Source organism: Equus quagga, chromosome 12 (assembly GCF_021613505.1).
Source record: "Equus quagga isolate Etosha38 chromosome 12, UCLA_HA_Equagga_1.0, whole genome shotgun sequence".
Taxonomy (NCBI): Eukaryota; Metazoa; Chordata; class Mammalia; order Perissodactyla; family Equidae; genus Equus; species Equus quagga.
Genome location: NC_060278.1, coordinates 60455915 through 60472906, shown reverse-complemented (window position 1 = coordinate 60472906; position 16992 = coordinate 60455915). Strand labels below are relative to the sequence as shown.

General features: G+C 60.8%; 1 protein-coding gene across 1 annotated transcript; it reads left to right on the top strand.

Annotated features, from left to right (window-relative positions):
- The first annotated feature begins 939 nt into the window (after positions 1 to 939).
- LAD1 (ladinin 1) lies at positions 940 to 16743 on the top strand. Its single transcript, XM_046678366.1, has 10 exons — positions 940 to 1094; positions 9405 to 9542; positions 11128 to 11905; positions 12425 to 12529; positions 13287 to 13330; positions 14784 to 14856; positions 14959 to 15096; positions 15415 to 15501; positions 15722 to 15808; positions 16142 to 16743. The coding sequence occupies exons 1-10, from the start codon at positions 1057 to 1059 to the stop codon at positions 16145 to 16147; spliced, it is 1494 nt and encodes a 497-aa protein (XP_046534322.1). The 5' UTR covers positions 940 to 1056; the 3' UTR covers positions 16148 to 16743.
- The last annotated feature ends 249 nt before the right edge of the window (positions 16744 to 16992 follow it).

The window sequence follows — 16992 nt, the reverse complement described above, 5'->3', positions numbered from 1 at the left end:
AGAGTACAGACCACCAACCCTGGATCCGTGTCACAGGGAGGCCAGGCGGGGAGCGGGGCCAGCCGAATGCCAGCAGTTCCGGCTCCCTCCACCTTCTCACCTGCTGGCCTCGCTCCTCACAGAGCAGGGCGGCTGCTGCTGCTGCTGACCTTGCAGTTCTGCTCCATCAGGAAAGATAAGACTTCCCGTGCTCAGCGACTGACCCTCCCTCAGCCCATCTGAGGCTGGTTCCTGGACAGAAAGCACCTGGCCCCCCATGGCCCAGATGGGCCCCCTCAGCTGGATGGCACTTAAGGGAGCCAGGTGGGGCTGGTGGTGCCTGGGCTGCCTCAGGATGTCGGGAAATGTCAGTCCTGTGGTCTGAGCTCATTCCTCCTGGGGGGGGGGGGGGGGGGGGGGGGGGGTCCTCTGTCCTGTCCACACCCTACTCCTGCAGCCCAAAGTCTGGTGTCAGCGAGCAAGGACAGGGCCTTTGACACCTTAAGTTTTCTGTGCCTGGGCATTCAAATGTTTGTGGAGCTGAGTCTAGGAATCTCATCTGGGGAGGGACTGGCCTTCTGTGGGGCGTGTCTGGTCGTTTTGCGTGCAGCAACTGAGAAGGCCAGCCCAGCTCATCTCCAAGGCCTCCTGGAGTCGGGCTGGTGGGTCTCGAAGCTGGGAGGGGGCGGGTGCCCCAGACCCGAGATGAGGGTACGTGCTCCCACTTTCGTCCGCCTGCTCTGGGGTTTCAGCCTGACCCCATCCCCGGGGCCCGCCCCCTCCCACCCCCTCCCGCCCCCTCCCGGCCCCACACCTGTGGGAGCAGGTCCGACTGGTTCTCAGCCGTCTCCGCCCTCGCTCCCGGCGCCGCCCAGCCGTGCAGACCCGGCGTCCGTAGGTCCGTCCGTCCGGGGCGGAGACCAGTGCACCCGTCTGGGACGCCCACAGCCCAGAGGCCGCTCCGGGCTGGCAAATCGGAGCGGGGTGACATCAGCGGCCACGTGACCCTACCTGGCCGGCGCGGGAGGGCGCAGGTGGGGCCGCAGCAGGAGGCACGCGGCGCACGGCTCCTGCAGCATGTCCGTCAGCAGAAAGGACTGGTCGGCGCTGTCCAGGTGAGCCCAGCGGGGGGGTGGGGCCATGGCCCAGGTGGGCGCCTCTCCCTGGGGTCGGCCTCCTTCCCAACTGGGACCCTGGTCGCAGAATTGGAGCCAAGCTGGGCAACCCTCAGGTGCCGGTGCTGTTCTGCTCCTCCACGGCTTCCTTTCCTCCCCTTTGGGAACGGAGGCCACAGACGGGGTGCTTAGGGAAGGCTGGCCCCTGGCCTGGAGAGCTCTGACCTCCTGTGGGGGGTCAGAAACAGTTTAGGGGTTGAGGAGGTGTTCAGGAGTTACCTGCAAGTCTTGCTTCCTGAGAGACCCCTCCTCCCCGCCCCCGTGTCTAGGTAGAGAGTTGTAGCGAGAAGTTCCCGGAGAAGCCAGGACAGCAGAACAGTACCAAAGGGAAACTGTCCCTTCCCACTGATGGGGCTCCAATTCTGAGTGTGGTGTTTTGGGGTGGTGTCTGGGCTGGGTGACCTCAAGGCATTGCTATCCCTCTCTGTGCGTCACTCTCTATTTGTGAGCTGGTCCCTCAAAGGGTCAGGAGATGGGGTGTATTGTCCCTGCCTGCTGGGCATCCTGTCAGGGTCTGAGAAGGCTGGGGGGGGGGGCTGGTCCAGGAGGCAGCACCCCTCGTCGTGTTGGGGACCCCTGGTGACTCTTCGGGGAACTTCCCTGCGCCTCCCCCGGAAGTGCTCACATGAGCATCTTCACCTCCTTACCCCTCTGCCCCCGCCATGCACACAAGTCTTGCCCCTAAGGAAGCTGAGACCCGTGCAGTGGATCCAAAGTGGACCCCTCCTCCTTTGGTCCCATGGGCTCTAGCCAGGTAGAAATTGGCCTCTTGGCCCCACTCCCCAGGTGGGTGTTTGGGTATTTCGTGAGGCCTTTCGTGAGGCCAGGGCCAGCTCCAGGTGCAGAGGGCGCCCTCCCAGGCCTTCCCTATTAGATGAGGCAGCTGCTTCCCTGCGTGCTCCCACCTCCCCGGTGCGGCCGGGACCTCCTGCCCCTCCTCGGGGCCGGCTCCAGAGCTTCTCTGGCACCTCATCTCCTCGGCAGCTCCTTTCCCTGGGCTGGGGGTCCACCTCCCCAGACCCCCGAGACCTAACACTGCCCTGAAGCACAGTAGCCCGCTAACCCTTGCATGGAGGGTCCCATGGGATCCAAAAGGGGGAAAAGGTAAGCCCAAGAACGGAGGGAGCTCCGTGCTCTGGAAAAGGGACCTGGCCTGCCACACCCCAGGGCAGGTCTGAGCCCAGGGCGGGGCTGGGGGTCAAGGCCCTGTGGCCAGTGTGCTGGGGGTGATGTGGAAGTGTCTGTGCTCCTAGGTATGGGCGTACCTGTGCCCGTGGCTGTGTGAATGGGGGCACATGTTTATGGCCAATGCAGTGAGGAGAGCTCCTGGGGGTAGCAGGCTCTTACATTGCTGAGTTGGGGTCTTGGGGTCCGAGTGTGTTCGGTCTGTCTACAAAGACCTCAGGATGGTGCATTGGGTTAGAACTACCACCCAGCCCCCCTTCCTCGGGAACTCCCTGTCTGGGGCCATGTGTGAACTTGCGTCTGACAGCCTGCCTAGGTGGATATGGGCGTGTGGAGGGCAGGCAGCTGGGGCCCTGGAACTTTGAAATTGGGAGTGGAGTCTGGGCTCAGCCTGTCCACTGCTCCGATGGAGGTGGTCTCCTGTGGCTACAGGGTGGGGCCGGGCTCCCACGGGACGCCCTGGGTGAGAGCTGGGGAACCAGTCCTGCTCTCCCGGCGTCCCGTGGGCAGATGCAGCTGCTGCCGGCAGTCTCCCTGACGGGATACCTGGGGCAGAGGACGGCTCAGCTCCGCTCGCTCCCTGCGTGAACAACAAGCCCCGGCCGGCCGGCAGGAGGGAAAGGCTGTGAGTCACTGTCAACCGGGCCTCGCGGGCTGGGGAGGACTGTGATGAGGATGTGACGTAGGCGTCCCCAGCCTGGGCCCCGGTGGGGAGCTGAGGGCCAGCCGGCTGCCCATCCTATGCAGGAAGTGGAAATTCAGATGCCCTGGCCCTGGGCTGGGGGCAGGGGTGAGGTGGTTGGCTGGGTGCCCTGGTCAGTGGCCTTGTCCTTTCCTCTCTGGGCTGACCTGGTGACGGGCGAGGCTGGGCCCGGCCTGTCTGCAGGGGGTGAGGGTGGATCTGAGGGCGCCTGGGCCCGAGCAGCCGTGGTTAATTATTTTCCTGCCTGGGCCTGAGCAGCCCTGCCGCCTCCCAGCACTGCCCTGGGTGCTCCCCTCACACCTCTCCCTGGACCATCAGGGCTGGAAGGGACCTCAGTGACCCGGGACCTGGGGCGACCTCTCATTGTGAAGAAGGGGATCTGAGGTCTGCTCCCCTCAGGGGCCGGAGACTGGCCCAAGGTCACACAGCCCGTCAGAGCCAGCCAGCGCCAGGTCCGTGCTCCCCGGTCTGTCTCTTCCTTCCAGGATTTGCAAATCCTGCTCCTGGAGCCCCCTGGTTCCACCAGATGCTCCTGGAGCGGCATTCACCTGCTTCATCCAGAGCAGCTGAGCCTTGATCTGTCATATAAAGGGCTCCTCTAGGCACTTCCATTTGGGAAGAAACTTTCTACGGCTAAACATAACATATAAAAGTGAGGGTGCTTCCTCCTCCCTCCCCCGCCACCGTCAGCTGCTGCAGAGTAGATGGGAGTTAGGCCTCAGGAGGAACAGCCCCGTGGGGGCATCTGCAGGGCAGAATGGCTCCTAGAATTGTTCAAGGGAAATGAGAACCCCCACTCCTAAGGATGGAGTTGGCGGAGTCAGGATGGAGAGGAGAGCAGCCCTACACGGGGACAAAGATGGGGATGTGTGTCCCCAGATGAAGGCCAGGAGTTGGAGCAGAGGGTTGTCAGCGAGGAAGTGCTGGGGCACCAGCTGGTGACAGTGGCTGGGACTCCCTCGATGGTGGGGCCCATAGGCTCCGCCCGGGTCCTGGCTCTGGAGCTCGAAAGGTCAATGTGTGGGCCCCTGGGTTTCCCCGAACCTCTGCTCTTCCAGGCTGCCCCTGAGTTCCGGCGTGTCCTGGGTGGGGAATCTCGCAGCCTCAGAGCCTCCCCTGCTCCTTCCTGAGAACATTCAGCGGTCTGGTGCCCCAGAAGGTGGGGTCTCCCTCTGCTTTAGGGTGGGCCTTTTGGGGACGTCCTTTCCTGGCATTTGGGGTTGTGGTTAAGGTCACGATTTTGGAGAGGCTGACCGAGGTTGGAATCTTGGTTCCCTCTTCTTATTAGCTGTGGTGTCTTGGGAAAGTTATTAACCCCTCTGGGCCTCACTTTCCTTATCTGCAAAATGGGATGACCCCACCTCCCCTCCCAGGGTGGTGGTGAGGCTTCACGTCGATGGCGTTTGTAAGATACCTAGGGCGTGCCTGGCGTTATATTACATTATAGCAGGTGCCAGCACTTCTTCCTTTATTGATTGATTTAGCATTCGCCATATTCAACAAATAATTTGTGAGCTACAAAATGTTAAGCACTGTTCTACTTCCTTAATTATCATCTATTCATTATTGGGGTTTCAACCATGGCACCTGCTGAAGTCCCTCCTGGAGTCTGACCTCTGCCCCGCCTTCCCCTCCAGGTCCATCCATTTCCTCTTCCGTCTGTAGAGGCTGATAACTCTTTACTTGTTGGAGATAACATTTCTCTTTCCTGGTTGGGGGGTTGGGACTCATGTTTGCCAGGGTTTCAGGGTGGAAGGCAGCCCCCTGCCTCCTGGGCAGCAAGGGGGACCACATCCGCTTGGGGGAGCTATGGGGTTGTGGCATAAAGCTGGGGATGCTCAGGGGCAGCTGGGCCCCACCCCGTGCAGCCCCAGCCCTGGAGACCCCCGGGGCTAGGACCAGCCTGGGGAGTGAGGGGAGTGAGTCATTTCCGAGGAGCCCAGGCTCTGACAGGTCACACACCGTATGACTTCCCCGAGGGCTGAGGGGCTGTGGGAATGGGGTTGCTCAGGACCTAGGAATCCTGGCGGCTCCAGCCCGGCCGGCGGTGGGTGTGGTCGGGGTGGAGAGAGGAGCTCCCAGCTTGGTGGCCTGCTTTCCCCAGCGGATGGGTCCCTGGCTTGGGAGGGCAAGAGCTGGTCCCAAACTGTGTTGTAGGGGCTGGGGGTGTGTCCAGAGAACGAGGGACTGCAGGTGTGGCCTCAGGAAAGCCAGCTGAAGCTGGCGTTTCTGAGCCTGAACAAGCGGAGCCGAGGAGAGGTGGGGGGTCAGGGCCTGCTCCCAAGGGCCTGGGGTTCGTGCATCATGAATGAGTGAATAAGTGAATGTGTGATCAGTTTGCCAACGTGCAGAGCTACAGGGATTGTGTGCCTCTGCCTCCACGAGGTGGCTGAAGCAGGAGGAACAGCTGCCCTGAGGGTCCGAACAGGGAGATTCCGGAAGATTCCCTTCCGAAGGCAGCTCCTTGCCTGTGGGGTGATGAACAGATTGCCTTGCGGGGGGGAGATCAGGATTTGCTCCCCTTGCATGCTCTTGTTTGTCAAGGCGGAGATTTAGTGATTTCCCATGGAGGAGGAGAGCAAGGCGACGTTCACACCTCATGCCGTGTTCGCTGGTGCTGGTGGCGTGTGGGGCATGTGGTGGATGCTCGAGAAAGGAGATGCCCACCCCACGGTCTACTCCTTCCCTGCGGGATCACTTCACACTTTCTTCTCAAACCTCTCCACTCTCCTTCATCTGCCTGTCTTTAAAAAGAAACAGCACTTCAGGTCTGTGTGTTTGTTGGATGTAAAGGATGCCTGGATTAAAAGAGCGTTCCTTGAGCCCACGGCCTCCTCCTGTCCCACTTCAGCTGCTTTTCTTCTCAGTCAGACTTCTCACAGAGTTGTTGGGGGCCACTAGTTCCCCTTTCTTGCCCCCGTTCTCTCCTTTCTCGCCCAGTCCGGCTCTGCCCCAGCGGCCGAGGGCTCTTTGTGGGGGCCCGGGAGCCTCTGTGCTCACCGCTCCATCCTGGCACTCACCCGCCTGCCTGGCACCCCCTGGTCTCCTCCACCCTCCCCAGCTGAGTGTCTTGGGCTCCTTTGCTCTTGACCGGTGTCTTTTCCTCACAGGAGGAGTCAGGAAGAGAACTCCCCGCTCCTGGTCCCCTCTTCACTGCTATCCTGGTCTCACCGGAGACCCTCCTCCCCCCATCTTTCCCATCTCACTAACCGAAGCACCAGGAATTGCTCAGGCCAAAGATGGAGGAGTTTTCCTGGATTCTTCTCTTTCTCTCTGCCCCAACCCCATCCTCATCCAGTCCATCAGCAAAACCCACCAGTTCTATCTTCAGAATGTGTCCCAATTCCCCCACTTTTCCCATCTCTCTGTCTCCACCCGGTTCAAGCCAGCATAGGTCTCGCCTGGCGAGTGTAGGAGCCTCCTGACTGGTCCCCTGGCGCTCCTCCCACCGCCCTGCCTCCTTCAATTCTTTTTCCAGTAGCCAGAGAGATAAATAATAATAAATCCTATTATGTGACTCCCTGTGTAAAACTGTCTGGGGCTCTCCAGCACACTCAAATAAAACCCGAATCCTTGGGCCGGCCCCGTGGCTCAGCGGTTAAGTGCGCACATTCCGCTTCGGTGGCCTGGGGTTCACCGGTTTGGATCCCGGGTGCAGACATGGCACCGCTTGGTAAGCCATGCTGTGGCAGGCATCCCACATATAAAGTAGAGGAAGATGGGCACAGATGTTAGCTCAGGGCCAGTCTTCCTCAGCAAAAAGAGGAGGATTGGTGGCAGATGTTAGCTCAGGGCTAATCTTCCTCAAAAACAAAACAAAACAAAACACAAAAACCCAAATTCTTCCCCTGGTCTTCGAGGCTCTCTGCTCTGGCCTTGCCTTGTCTGACCTTGCCGTGGGCCACCTCTGGCCCCGGCCCCCCTTCTCCTGAACAGCCAGCTCATCCGTCACACCCAGGCCTTGTCTCTGTTTCGTTCCTCCTGGACTCTCTGCCACCAGATCCGGCTCCTCCAATTTCTTCTTGGAGCTACGGGAGGCCTCCCCTCCCAGTCTCCTCCTCACATCACCTCTTACCCTGTTCCCTTGTCCTCGTGTCACTTCCAGACATCGTTTTGTTCACTCATCTGTCCCCTGGCTCCCGTCCAGCTCCCCCCACCGGGACACGCGTTCCAGGAAGAGGGGAACCCCGTCAACCTCCTTCCCCACTAACTATGCCTGGCATGGAGTCGGCGTGCGAAAATATTTGTTTAGTGACTGTCGCATCAACAAATGTGGTGTTGGACCTAGAAAAAAAGATCGGAGCCTTCGGACGGCTCATCCTCATTCTAGGGAGGCAAACAGAGGCAGAGGAAGGACGTGACCCACCCGAGGGAGGGAGGGCAGCAGGCGGACCCCGTGAGGGGCCTCCAGAAGACCACCTGGAGGGGTCTTCTCTTAGGGAAGCTCCTCGGATGCACTTCATATGCAATTCAGCTTATGAAATGTGTGGGTTTGCATGAGGGCTCCTCTGATCGGGGCTCGGCTGCATGGTGCTTCCTTGCAGGAGGGGAGGGCCCGCCCGGAGGAGCGGGGCTGGGCAGCAGGGAAGCTGGGAGAGCAGGTTTGACACCTGCTGGGCAGGCAGAGGCCTTACACTCTTCATTCTGGGAGGCAAGAAGGAGGCGTTTTCCAGGCTTTTCCGATTGGGGCCCAGACAGCACTGGGGGGCTCATAGGTAGGCTGAGAGAGGGCTCGCCCACTGACCCTGCAGCCCGCTCCTCTGCTGCCTGCTTCTCCTCCGGCTCCTGTGAAGCCCAGCCTCCCCACCCCATGAGCGCCTGTCTTCTGATGTCCAGGCTCGCTCAGCCCTCCCTCCGCCTGGACTGCGGTTTCTCCCCAGGCCCCCGTCACCCCTATGAGGTCCTGTTTCCCCCTGAGATCTAGCCTCTTCCGTGGGCCTTGCCTGGTCACCTTGGCCCACAGTAATCGTCCTTTCTCTGCAGAGGCATCTGTGTGTGTGGCTTGGAAGCTTCCTACAGTAGGTGCTTCCAGGGTGGGGCCCTTGCTTCCTCCTGTGAGCCCGCAGGTCCTCACCTGCTGCTGGCCCATCGTGGTCGCCCAGCGCATGTTTGCTGTTTGGTTGGGGTGGAAGGGTGGGTGGACGGGAGGGGAGGTAGGCTGGTGGGGAGGTGGGTGGGAGGATGGGAAGGCAGGTGGATGAGGATGGGTGGGTGGGTGGGAATGGGCAGGAAAATGAGGGATGGATGGGCGCGTGGATTTCCAGGTGGCTACGTGGGTAGATGAGCTGATGGGAGTGGATGGTGGGCTGGTGGGCGAGTGGTCGGCTGGCTGTGGGCGTGCCTGGCTGGTCCCCTGAATGAAGGATGACTCGGGGCAGGAACTGGAAGCAGGGGGCATGGGGTTGCCATGTGAGAGCTGGTTCTCAAAGATGAAAGAGACTCAAAGAGCCTGGGAAAGGAAGGGAAGACACATTGGGATCTTTTCCCGGTATAACTGGCCTTACTTGCGAGTCTCTGCTCTGAAAATGAGAAATCCCACGAGAGCTGAGTGACTCTGAGGAAGTTTCTTTGTGGTTGTCCATCGAGGGGTTTTATTAAGAATCCCAGGACGCAAAAGAAAGAGGATCATGCCGAGTTCATCTGCCTCCTCAGGCTGCACCGTACCCGCCCTCCACGCCCCTCGTTGCCCCCAGAGAGGGAGGCCCCCATGGCCTCTCCAGAGTCCAGGCTGTACTCCCACCCAGCGGGTCTCACTGGAGTGGCTTTGCCCCCAGGGGACATTGGCAACGTTGGGGCACATTTTCAGTTGTCACACTGGGGGTGGTGCTACTGGCGTGCAGCGGGTAGAGGCCTGGGGTTACCGGTCAACATCCTGCAGTTCGGGACAGCCCTGCCCATGGAGTTATCCGGCCGAAGTGTCAGCTGTGCCGAGGTCCAGAAACTCAGGTCCGACCTGAGTCCTGGCAGCTTGAGTAGAAATTTAATAGACACATAACAGAAACCACCAATGTGAGGCACGTTTAAAATTTTAAATTTCCTAGTAGACACAATACAAAAGTAAAATGGGGAAAATCAATTTTGATAATATATCTCCTTTGCCCCAGTATATCCCAAGTTTATTGTTTCAACATGTCGTCAGCGTCCACGGTTATTAACAAGAGAGTTTCCATCTTGTTCTCTGGGTGAGGTCTGAGACGTACGGGGTGAGCTCTGCGCTCACAGCATGGCCCAGTTCAGGGCTCTGGGGCCGTCTGTGGATGGCCAGCCTGGAGGGCTGTGGTCTCTGCTCCAGGCCCCTCGGGGTCCGGCTCAGGCATGGGCCCTGGGCTTTCCTGGGCTGCACTGACCCCCCCTTCCCCCAGCCTGGCCAGACAGTGGACTCTGGAGGATGAGGAAGAGCAGGAACGTGAGCGCCGGCGTCGGCACCGCCACCTGAGCTCGACCACGGACGACGAGGCTCCCAGGCCCACCCAGAACGGAGGCCAGCCGGCCGTGGAGAGGTGCCCTGGTCGGGGGGGAGGGGGTGGGCGAGGCATCGTTCCCTCCCCCGGGTGGTGGGGATGGAGTTACGCCCCGACACACCAGGGCGGCGCGCTCGGTCTGCACAGGGAGTGAGGCTGAAGGGCGTGCAGATGACCTTCAGGTTCCTGGCCTTCCGCAGCCCTGCCAGGTTCCACCCTCTTCGGGACGATAATTGCTCCTATTTGTGGAGACCAGCCATGAGCCACTACTTGGCTGGACGTTTTATGGGCATAACTCACTTGATCCTTACAGTATCCCTGAGAGGAATCATTAACCCATTTTACAGGTGGAGAAACTGGGTCAAAGAGTGTGTAGGTGACTTCCTGAGCTCATAAACCTAAAGGTTGACAGGGCCTGAATTTTCCTCCGGATCCTTCAGGCTCTGTGGTTCCGCTCTTGCCATTAAACCAGGCTGCGTCCCCCTAACGCTGGAGCCCCACCGTTCACTTCTGAGCGGAGGACCACAGGGCTGGCCTTGCCACCTAGATTTTAGGGTTGTGAGGGAAAGGAAGAGAAGGGTCTGGAATTTACTGCATGTCCCCTGGGTATCAGGACGGGGAGGGGCCCTCCCATGGGATGAGGCTCGTTTCTCCTCCTGACAGGCACAGTTTGCAGATTTGGAAACTGAGGCTCAGACAGTGAATTAACTTGCCCCGAATCACGTGTGGAGCAGGGTGGTGATGAAGGAAAGGGTCTCGTTTTGCTGGAGGCCAAGCACCGCGTGTGGGATTGGACAACCTCTCATGTTCCTTTGGGTCCCCAGAGCAGGGAGAACAGGGGTGTGTCCTGGGCTGCACTGACACCCGAGGCTGGTGCCTAGTCCCGGCTGCATCCCCCACAACCGACAGGAGAGCAGGACGATGCATCAGGAGCCTCGGGTTCTACTCCCAGCTGCACGACCAATTTGCTGTGTGACCTTTGACCAATCCCTGAGTGTCTCTGGTCTTGCTCTAAGCTCTAAGGGTCACAGATTGCATCTGTTCCTTTTGACTCCCCTGCCTGGTGCGTCTAAAGTGGCTGTTCCATCAGGCTTTGTATCTTGGGTCTGGACATGGAATGGTTGCACCTTACAGAGGTTTATAAACTTTTTAAAAAAGAATGATGGGGGCTGGCCCAGTGGTGCAGCGGTTAAGTGCGCATGTTCCGCTTTGGTGGCCCGGGGTTCACCGGTTAGGATTCCGTGTGTGGACATGGCACCGCTTGGCACGCCATATAGGCATTCCATATATAAAGTAGAGGAAGATGGGCACGGATGTTAGCTCAGGGCCAGTCTTCCTCAGCAAAAAAGAGGAGGATTGGCAGCAGATGTTAACTCAGGACTAATCTTCCTCAAAAAAAACAAAAAAGGATGGTGGGCTTCATTCAGATGATATCTTGGAAGCCCAATATGTAAAGCAGATAAAAGTGATCCTTAGTTCAGTGATGGGGGGCAAGGCTCTCCGTCCTCACCCCCTCGCTGGTGGCCCTGGAGGCATCTCCGTTGGGTCAGGGCCCGCCAGGGCTCTCCCGGCTCTGATGTCCTCTGATTCCATCTCCCACCCCGTCTCCCATCTTCTGGCTCAGGTTGCCCAGCGTAGAGGAAGCAAAGGTGGCCAGGTCACCACCCCCAGCCTCCAAAGATGAGGAGGAGGACGTCCAGGCCATCCTCAGGACGCGGCAGGAGCGTAGGCAGAGGCGGCAGGCGGTGGAGGTGGCACAGGCCCCACTCCGGGCTCAGCTAGAGGCAGAGGAGGGGCAGGACAGCTCGGGCCCTGGGCTGGACGAGGAGCAGCCCCAGGCGCCCGAGAAGGAGGTGGAGCTGCTGCCTCACCGGAGGCTGAACCAGCAACGGCGGGGCCCCTGGGCCAGGGAGGAGGAGAGCTTGGCGGGCAGGGAGCCGGGAGGTGAGAAGCAGGGGGCCTCGGAGAAGACCCCGGTTCCAGACAAGAGCCGGGTTTCGGGGAGGTCCTCCGTTCCAGAGACGGCATCAGCGCCTGAACAGAGACTGGTCTCAGAGGAAACCTCCATCTCCGAGAAGTCCCCGGGCCCCGAGAAGACATCCGTGTCCGAGAAAAGATCCATCATGGAGAAAAAAGCAGTTCTAGAAAAAACAAGTGTCTTGGAGAAGCCGCCCAGCCCAGGGAAGACATCAGGCTCAGAGAGGAGACTGGTGTCTGAGAAAGCATCGATCTTTGAGAAGTCGTCAGCCACAGAAACAAAGCCGGCCCCCAAGAGGGCGGCAGCCTTGGAGCAGCCGGCCCCTGGGGGCAGTGTGTCCAGCACCAAGGAGTGGAGAGGAAGGGCCCTCCCTGAGAAGAGCCCTCCAGCTGTGCCTTCCCGCCTCCCACCGATCACTCTCCAGGTGGGTGTTCCTGTCGCTCCCGTGCCTCTGCTATCGTCTCCAGTCCTGGCCTGCTGGTCTCTTTCCTCTGTGCACTGTCTCCTGTCCTCCCATCTTCAGGCTGCCCTCGGCCATTTCTTCTCTTCCTACCTGCATCCAGCCACTGTCACGATAGGGGACACTGAGGCAGGGGCAGGCTGCTGGCCACTGAAAGGGACATCGGCTGTGTGACAGGGAGCACCTGCCACGTCCTCATTCAGGGCTGGGACCCCAGGACCCCAGGACTCTTGGGAAGCCTCGGATCCTTCCAGAAGCTCCCCCAGAAAGCTCTGCCCTGTGTCCTGGCCCCACAGGACTGCGTCCGCCATCCCCACAGCAGAGGCAGAGGGGCAGGAAGCAGCGGAGGAGGGCGCAGGGCTGTCTTCCTCCCCTCTTCCTCCTGCAGTTCCTGGGACGAGCCAGGCCACATGGGGTCCCCATGGCAGCTTGGGCTCGGGGCCACCCAGACCTCCCGTGTGACACCCCTCCTGCTCCATCCAGGTGAAAATCCCCAGCAAGGAAGATGAGGTGGACACATCCTCGCCCACCCTGGCCACCTACAGCAGCTCCCTCAAACGCTCCAGCCCCAGGACCATCTCCTTTCGGGTGAGAGCCCTGGGCATCCTTGTCTCCAAGCCGCTGGAGGGCCAGCATCCCTTACAGCACAGGGGCCATCGGTGGGGAGGAGGAAGACTGTCTGGCTGCAGAGGGCCTTAGGATCCCCGTGGGTGGCCAGGAACAGAGAGGGTTGGATGAAAGGAACGCCAGCAGGTTAGCGACCTGGAGCGTGGGTGTGGACAAGCGTGACAGCCCCACCTAGTGGGCAGGCCAGAGCTGCGGGCACCTGGCCGGGACACAGCAAGGCCCCACACCAGCCCTCGGCCCCTGTCCTCACCCCGGAGGCTTGCTCAGGGGGGCTGGGCAGGGGCAGGGGCAGCGGGCTCTCCTCATGCCCCCCCGCCGGTTGGACTGGGGGCTCTTCTCTGGCCTTTTTCCAGTGTGTACTCTGAGTTCCCTGGCCACTGGGTCATTTCTGACCACCTGTGCTTTGTGCCCCTGCTGTGTGCCGGCCTGGGGGAGGCTGGAGGCCCGATGTTGATCAGTGCCCGTCCTGCCCCGCGGGGCTCCCGGCCGCGGGGAGGCCCACAGGACGGCAGGTGGTGCAGTACCCCGAGAAGACCCAGCCTTGGGGGTGGCAGCAGGTGGCTCCCAGACAAGAAGAGGGCCTTGAGTGAAGGTTTGCCTGGGTGGAGGGGCAGGGGTCTGAGGAGGAGGAAGTGTCCTGAGAGCTGAGCCCTTCCCCCGAGGAAGGCCGTGGCGCCCTGGGTCTCCCCCTCACCCGCCCCTTTCCTTCTCTTTTCAGATGAGCTCCCAGAAAGAAAACCTGGAGACGACCTTAACCCGCAGGTCAGGGGCCTGGAGGCTCGGGCGCTCTCCCAGCTGGTCCGCTTCAGCTGCTTGCTGAGCACCGGCCACCTGTCCTCCTGGAGCCCGGCTGTGCCATAGGGCATGTTGGGGGGAAGATGCAGCCCCTGCCCGGGGCTCCAGACTCTGTGGGGAGACTGGACTAACGTGGGGCTGAGGCCTGAAGAGCTGGAACAGGGAGGGGAGGGACCCGGGAGAGCTGCTTGGAGGAGGCGGGGTGTGGTGGGGTTCCGACCATAGGGGAGGGGTTAGTCTTGAGGTGCAGGGGTGGGGGGGGGGGGGGGCCTTCCAGGGGGAACTATGAACAGTTCAGGGAAAGCGGGGCCTGAGGTGAGGTTGGGGGCACCTGGGAATCTGCATGTTTAATGAGCGCCCCACCCCCACCCCAATGCCCCGTAACGTTGGTGGAAGTAGTTTGAGGACTGTGTTTTGAAAAGCACTGAAATAGGATCTGAACAGCATTTGGGCTCATGTGTCAGGACTTGCACGCACTCCTGTTGCGTCCGTCTGCCCCTAACGTTTGCTGAGGCCCCTTATCCTGGGCGAGGCCCCGGGGTGGGGTGGTGGCGAGGGGTGCAAAGATGAATAAGACACAGTTGCTGCCCTCGGGCAGCTCACGTCAGACCTTTAAAGGTGGACAGCCACCCAGTGGGGAGGTGCAGGGAGGAGAATACGGACTGAGGGCTGGCAGCTCTGGATGGCTGCCGCGGCTCAGCCTGCACGAGCTGGGGACCGTGTCACAGAGCACCTGACATCTGAAGGGGGCTTGAACTAGTGGGAGATTCCCAGATGGAAAACTGGAGGAATGGCATTTTGAATAGAGGGAACAGCACGTGCAAAGGCACAGAGTGTGAAAAGCGGGAGTTGTCTGGTTGGCTGGCACATAAACATGAAGAAGGGGATGGGGAGGGGGGGCGGGGTGGGACAGGACCAGATCCTGATAGCCTTGTATGCCGTGCCAAGGAGTCTGGCCCCCGTCCTGCAGCCCGAGGGGTTTTTTGCGAGAAGGACAGGAGGGTTTGTGTGGGGTGGGAGCTGTCTGGTGGCAGGGGGAGACAGCTGGGGGTGGCAGGCAGAGGGAGTAGGTTGCAGGTGACTGTCGTGATGGGGAAGATGGGGAGGAGGGAGATTGAGGGGATGTTTTGGAGGTGGGAGGGTGGGACGGGGGAGGAGTGGTGGATATTTCTGCTCCTGGGGATGTCTCGCTGGGTGGGGTGCTTCTTGGGGTTGAGGGAAGCCTCTGAGGTCTGGAGGGTTTCACTGTGGTCAAGTCTTTATAGCCTCACTCTGTGTTGGAGGCCATATTCTCTGCCAAAATGGTGGGGCGGGGTGGGGTGGGGTGGGCACCACTCCTCAGGTTCGGCGGGCAGGCCTGGTCTCCCCAAGGGGCGGGGGCCTCACCCGGCTTGTCTGGTCCTGTCCTCCCGTCCTGCAGCGCCAGCGTGAGGCTCCCGGCCAGCACGGTCAAGTTAGGCGAGAAGCTGGAGCGATACCACACGGCCGTGCAGGTGGGCGGGGCCCTGGCAGGGGCCCTGGTACCTGAGGATGTGGTGGGGGTGATCCGGGCCCCTCACCCTCGTGGGTCAGCGGTGTGTGTCCTCTGTTCCCAGAGATCGGAATCCGTCAAGAGTCCGGGCTCCTCCCGCACCGAGTTCTTCGTGACTCCCATGGGTGTGGCCAGCAAGCGTCACCTCTTTGAGAAGGAGCTGGTGGGCCAGAGCCGAGCAGAGCCGGCCTCCAGCAGGAAGGTGAGGGCTGGGGCCCAGCCAGGCATCTTCAGCTGCTTAGGTCCAAGGTGGCTGGACCCCGAGCCTTGGCCGTGGCCGTGCGAGAAGCCGATTTTGGCAGAAGCTACTGCTGACCTGAGTTACCACGTGTGTCCCTGAGCTCGTCTCCTTAGCTGTGCACGTGGCTCCCTGGGCAGGGGTGGGGGCCTTCCAGGTGTGTGTGGCACATGCTGGATGGACATGGGAGTGAGGCAGAGGCCTACCCTGTGCCAGGGCATCTGCCAAGGCCCTATTGTGGCCAGTGGCCCCAAACCCTGAGACGGAAGCCTCTTTTTGCAGGATAACTTAAAGCTCTCTGGGGTTGTGACATCACGGCTCAACCTGTGGATCAGCAGGACCCAGGGGTCTGGAGATCAGGACCCCCAGGTACCCTGTCCCCCCCAACCCGAGGTCCCTTATGGTGGGCTCTCATGGTGGAATGACCCAGGGTGGCCCTGAGGGTAATGGGGGTGTTCCAGGAGTGGGGACAGCGAGGAGGGCTGTGGAGAAGTCTATGGGCCAGAAGCAGCCGACGGGAGTGGGTCTGGGGTCCCCCTCTCGGGAACGGGGGCCTTAGCTCCGGGTTCCACCTGATGGCCCCAATCAGGAGGCACAGAGGGAGTCGGCAGCCACCAGGAGGACCCAGCGGGGGAGCCCAGCAGAGCCCTCCATGAGAGTGGACGTGGACGTGGAGGTGAGAGGACTGGGAGGGGCTGGCCTGGGGACGCTCCTCGTGCCCTCCCCCTCCACACACCCACTGGCCCAGGGGGGCACAGTCATGGTCCTGCCCTCAGGCTGCTGTGACCCGATCTTCAGCACACTGGTTGCGCCCTCAGCTGGCTTGCATCGCCCCAGCTCTGCAGAGCCCCCCACCCCGACCTTCCAGCAGCCGATTTTAGTGTCTGGCCCAGTGTGTGTTTGGGCCTTGGGCACAGGGATGCCCTCCTGTCCAGAGGCCACCCCCCCGCCCTGTCTCCTCCCAGCCCTGGGACCCTCCTCCCGTGTTCTGACAGAGCCTTGCCCACAGGTGTGACAGCGCTGCCAAGACTGACCGGCAAGTCCGTCCTGAGGGCCCTCCCTCGTGCCAGGCCCTGCTTCTGCAGCACCTCCCTGCCTCTGTTCCCTGTCTGCCTCCAGACCCGGGGCCAGGAAGGTCCAGGAAACTCTGCCAGCTCCTTCCCGGCCCTTCCTCTGGGGCCCAGTATGCCCTGGCACCTTGTCCTGTGGTCGGCATAGCAGATCCTGGAATCCGGCACGGCCCGGGAACAGCATGGGCTCCTGTCAGCACTAGGGGGCTCAGCATCCCGTCCAGAGACGGCTCCTAAAGCCGCTCACTTCCAGAGTCCAGGTGGCACGATCTCTCGAGAACTCCAGGGCCACCTGTCTGCCCTGCTCCCAGCAGGTGCCTCCACGTGCCTGTGATGTCTCTGCCCCCAGCTTGCAGAGACCCACACCGCCAGACTATGAAGGAGCTGGCCTGTCTTCCATGGGCCCCACCTGTCCCTTCTCTGGCTGGCAGCTCAGTGCCTTTTTTTTGCCCCACCCCAACCCACCCTACTCGCTCTCTGAAAAACCTCTTCTCAGGAAAGATCTAATAAACTCCTTCACTCTCAGGTATAAGTGACTAAGAATGCCTTAAAGGTGGATTCATTCCTGGAGGCTTCGCTTTTTATCTGGGATCATCTGCCGTGTGTGGGGAGAGTTTTTTGGTTGGGAGAGAGGGAGTCAGTCATCATTTTCCTAGCCGCCGCCTGTTCTCCTCACATGAAAGTGGATGGCCTCCCAGTTGTCTTAGCATCGTGACTGGGGTGGGGGGGGTGGCGAGAACTGCCACGTCTGTGCCAGGCCTGCTGCCACACCCCCCCAACACACATTCTC

Bases quoted from the DNA above. Each gene is read 5' to 3' on its own strand.
- LAD1 (XM_046678366.1), top strand. From the start codon at position 1,057: ATGTCCGTCAGCAGAAAGGACTGGTCGGCGCTGTCCAG. The intron at 13,331-14,783 runs GTCAGGGGCCTG...CCCGTCCTGCAG, and splicing joins GAGACGACCTTAACCCGCAG to CGCCAGCGTGAGGCTCCCGG. The intron at 14,857-14,958 runs GTGGGCGGGGCC...CTCTGTTCCCAG, and splicing joins GATACCACACGGCCGTGCAG to AGATCGGAATCCGTCAAGAG.